Genomic DNA, 3,659 nt, shown 5'->3' on the forward strand with positions numbered 1-3,659 from the left:
TATAATTCTGAATGTTTTTTTTTTAATTATTGAAATTCACTATATAAAAAAATACTTTACATGATATTTAAATTATTGTTTAACTTTGTCATGATTCTTGAATAAAATTTTGAGTTTTTATGAGAATGTTAACAATTTTTATGAGTGCTTGATGTGCCAAATAAAATTACTCATAAACATTCAATGAAATTAAAGTTTGTGTTCTTTAAATTTTTTAATGAACTTTTGACATGGTTTTATCATATTTATAAATTCCCCCTTCAATAGTTTACAAGATATTTAAACATTGTTCTTATAGTTTTTTTTTTCTTAGTTGAGATCATGATAGATTTTTATTTGAAAAATAATGCTTTCAATTTAAAAAATCTGTTTTTGTTAAGAACATGCAAGAGTCTATTTTCATAATTGTTTAATTAAATTGAAAAATGGATGCAACAAAGCAAGTTTATTTGCCATGGTCAAGGCCATGGCTATGGTGATGGTAGGGCGGTTTAAATCGGTTTGAAGCCTGTCAATCTACAACATCATCATCGGTTCAATATTTATATATATATATATATATATATATACACTACATCAATGTAGTTTTTTTTAAAAAAACAAATAAAACCAGTTTGTGGCCCGGTCAACCAAGTTACAAATGCACCTGTAAGGTTGGCCGGGCTATATTCCTCCTTCAAGTTATTTTAAAAATGCATCGAAGGGTCAAGGTACAAACTCTAAAATTGCATAATAAGTGATTAAGACCGGAAGTGATGCCAGCATGCCGAAGATTACACTGCAATAAAAAGATGAAAAAACAAATGAATCGAAGTTTTTCGATATTAATTTGAGCATCATGTCTATGCTCTCTCTTTTTTCTTTTTTCTTCGTTTTTTTTTTTTTTTTTTGGTATTAATGGAGTTTAGAAAATTAAAAGGTGTGCATAATTCTATATATATATATATATAAAGTTGCAAAATGAATTAATCAACTTACGCTGTGCTTAGCACCTCTGCATGTAATCCGTATTCCTTAGCAAAGATGAAGGATGTAATTGACTGTGGCAATGCTGCCTGCAAAATGAAAGCGAATGAATCTTAATTTTATTTTATTTTTTGGTGCCCTTTTGTATGAAGACTGATTCAAATATTATTTTTGGGATTATTTTCCTTGATGGAAAAATTTGTAGAATTTCATTAAATTAATATTTCCAGTATAAATTTTAATCAAATTTGGGATGCGACTATGCGCGTCTATTTTACCTGAATGATAGCAACTCGTAAAACATCGCCTTGCAAACCCACAGCGATAGAGCCAATAGCCATAGCTGCGGGTCCAGCTATAAACCTTAAAATCATCCCAATAACGGCTAGACTTGCACCACAGGAAATCACTTTTTCTTGCAAAGCCATGAAGATCCCTGCATGTATGTACGGTAATTTCCTACTTAGATGATATATATATATATATTAAAAAAACCTGATTAGTGAATATTCATCTTAGGCAGTGAAAAAAAGCTCCCGTGAACTTGTTTAATGACGTAAAATAGGCTTTATCCTCGCACCTTAATTTATTTTCCTACAAGGTTTAATAACTAATATGCTATACGTACACTCATAAAAGAGGAAAAATAAATTGCTTAGCAAACTAGAAATGAATTGCTCACCCATGCTAAACATGGCGGTGCCTGTGCCAGCTTTCGACATGATCAATATAGACCCTTCCATCATGGCGGGCATCTCAAAATGCCACCTAAAATTATTCACAAAAGAAAAACATATTGTTAAACAAATAATTAAATCAGGATAAAAACACAAAAAAAAAAAACCATACTTCTACAGACCTGTTAGATATAAAAGCCCAAACAAGGCCAATAATACAAGCGTATGAATTAGGATTCATGGCCAGTTTCACCCACACAGTCTTCATCAAACACCAAAAGGCAGGTCTAGAGCCTTCAGTGTTATCTACACTTCCCTCTAAATCCTTGTCAGAATTGTTGGATGAAAAACCAAGTCCTGTTCTTCGAAATTCTAGTACGAGCAACAATAATGTGAGCCATATAATAGCTTGGATGACAGATGATTGAACAACAAGATCAACTGCCGCCGGGCCATACATGGCTTTTATTATAGGTACACCAACAACAAGAGAATTAGTTAAGGTACAAAGAGAGAAACTGGTTATGGACCAGCTGTAGCTTCCCTTGCTACTGCACTTAGCCCAAAAGGCAAGCACTGCCACTATAATGACCTTCGATACGGCATCAGCACCAATGAAAAGGTAATTCATTTTGAAAGGATCAACATGAGCAGTGAACTCGAAGGTGAAGAGTGGCAGTGTGAAATAACAAACAAAGCGGTTTATAGCCCCGCACTGTTCAGGTGTAAATACCTTCCACCACCTGACAGAACCATAGCCTAACACTAATGCGACGTAGAGTGGTACCATGGCCACCACTACCTTGTAAACATCTTCCCACCCTATCATCTTTCTTTCTTTTCTTTTTCCAAGTAGCTAGCTACGTAGTGAGCACCTTGGAAAGGAAAAAAGAAAACTGATTAAGCTTCTAGGTTTTGGATCTAAGCTAGCAAGCATACACGCACTATAAAAAGGATGAAGCTAGAATGTGTTGAAGAGGTTGAAAAAATAGCTTAATTGGTTATGTATTTATATCCATGCAAGGTCGATCTAAGCATTTACAATAATTTTGTTTATTCCTTGTGGAGGAGATCAAAGTTTGGTGGGTGTATACGATTCTATGCCGTGGATTCTTGAGGCGTGACATAACTTTTTTTGTGTGTGCACGGAAGTGTGGTGTTACTTTCACAAATGGGCTTTGAGTTATGGTCAGCAATCGTCTATATATAGAATAAGGAATGAGGTCCAGCGATTATTCCACCCACCTTCGGGAATAGGATATGTGTTTTCGTGTAATTATATATTCATGCTTAAAATTATCATATATTCTTAGTGGCTTTCAGAGATAGAGGCCAGCATAAAACTTTCATTCTTGCAAAAATATTATTAAGATAGTGACACATAATAATCCAACATCTGCAGTACACAAAGTGGCATCCTTAACTCTGAGAAACACAAAATAAAGCCAGCATTGCTGATTAAGGTTGTTGGCGCAGTAGACAACGTCGCATTAGCTAGAACTTGACCTCATACAATGCAAAGTTGAAAAACTCATGATTATGGCACTTGCTCTGATCTGTTTTTATGAACTCCATTTATTATATTCCTCTTCAATAGTTAGCTGTTGATGGGATGTGAAATACGATTTTTGTGGTAAGAATTGATTTCAGTTCGTTCGTTCTTTCGCTAGTGGGCTGAGTTGATGGATTTTCTTGCATGTATACGACTGGACAGCTTTAAGTCTATATATTGGTTCGGAATACTTTTAATCTTCGAATAAGGAATATTGTTCCATATTCCTTCTATGTTCTAACCGTGTGTGTCTCTATGCATGCGGTACAATCGATGCAGAAGATAATTTTTATTTTATTTTATTTTAGTTAACCGTGTCTCTCCCAAATAGAGTATAGAATATGAACCTAGATTAAACCAAGATTGATGTTCCTACTGGTCTTTTTACTTAAGGAAAAGAGCAGAAATTGTGATATCCACGACCTCTTTTTCTACACTAGCTCCTTGTATACAACAGACTTGAT

At 34.3% G+C, this 3,659-nt stretch overlaps 1 protein-coding gene across 1 annotated transcript; it reads right to left on the reverse strand.

The window, feature by feature from the left end:
* Positions 1-430: 430 nt before the first annotated feature.
* On the reverse strand, positions 431-2,635 carry LOC118040626 (auxin efflux carrier component 5). The gene is made up of 5 exons (XM_035047598.2): positions 1,826-2,635; positions 1,649-1,734; positions 1,245-1,402; positions 979-1,055; positions 431-778 (listed from the first exon to the last, which is right to left on the reverse strand). Exons 1-5 carry the CDS (start codon positions 2,470-2,472, stop codon positions 706-708), a joined length of 1,041 nt encoding a protein of 346 aa, XP_034903489.1. The 5' UTR covers positions 2,473-2,635; the 3' UTR covers positions 431-705.
* Between the last annotated feature and the right edge of the window lie 1,024 nt (positions 2,636-3,659).

Source organism: Populus alba, chromosome 13 (assembly GCF_005239225.2).
Source record: "Populus alba chromosome 13, ASM523922v2, whole genome shotgun sequence".
In the NCBI taxonomy this organism is placed as follows: Eukaryota; Viridiplantae; Streptophyta; class Magnoliopsida; order Malpighiales; family Salicaceae; genus Populus; species Populus alba.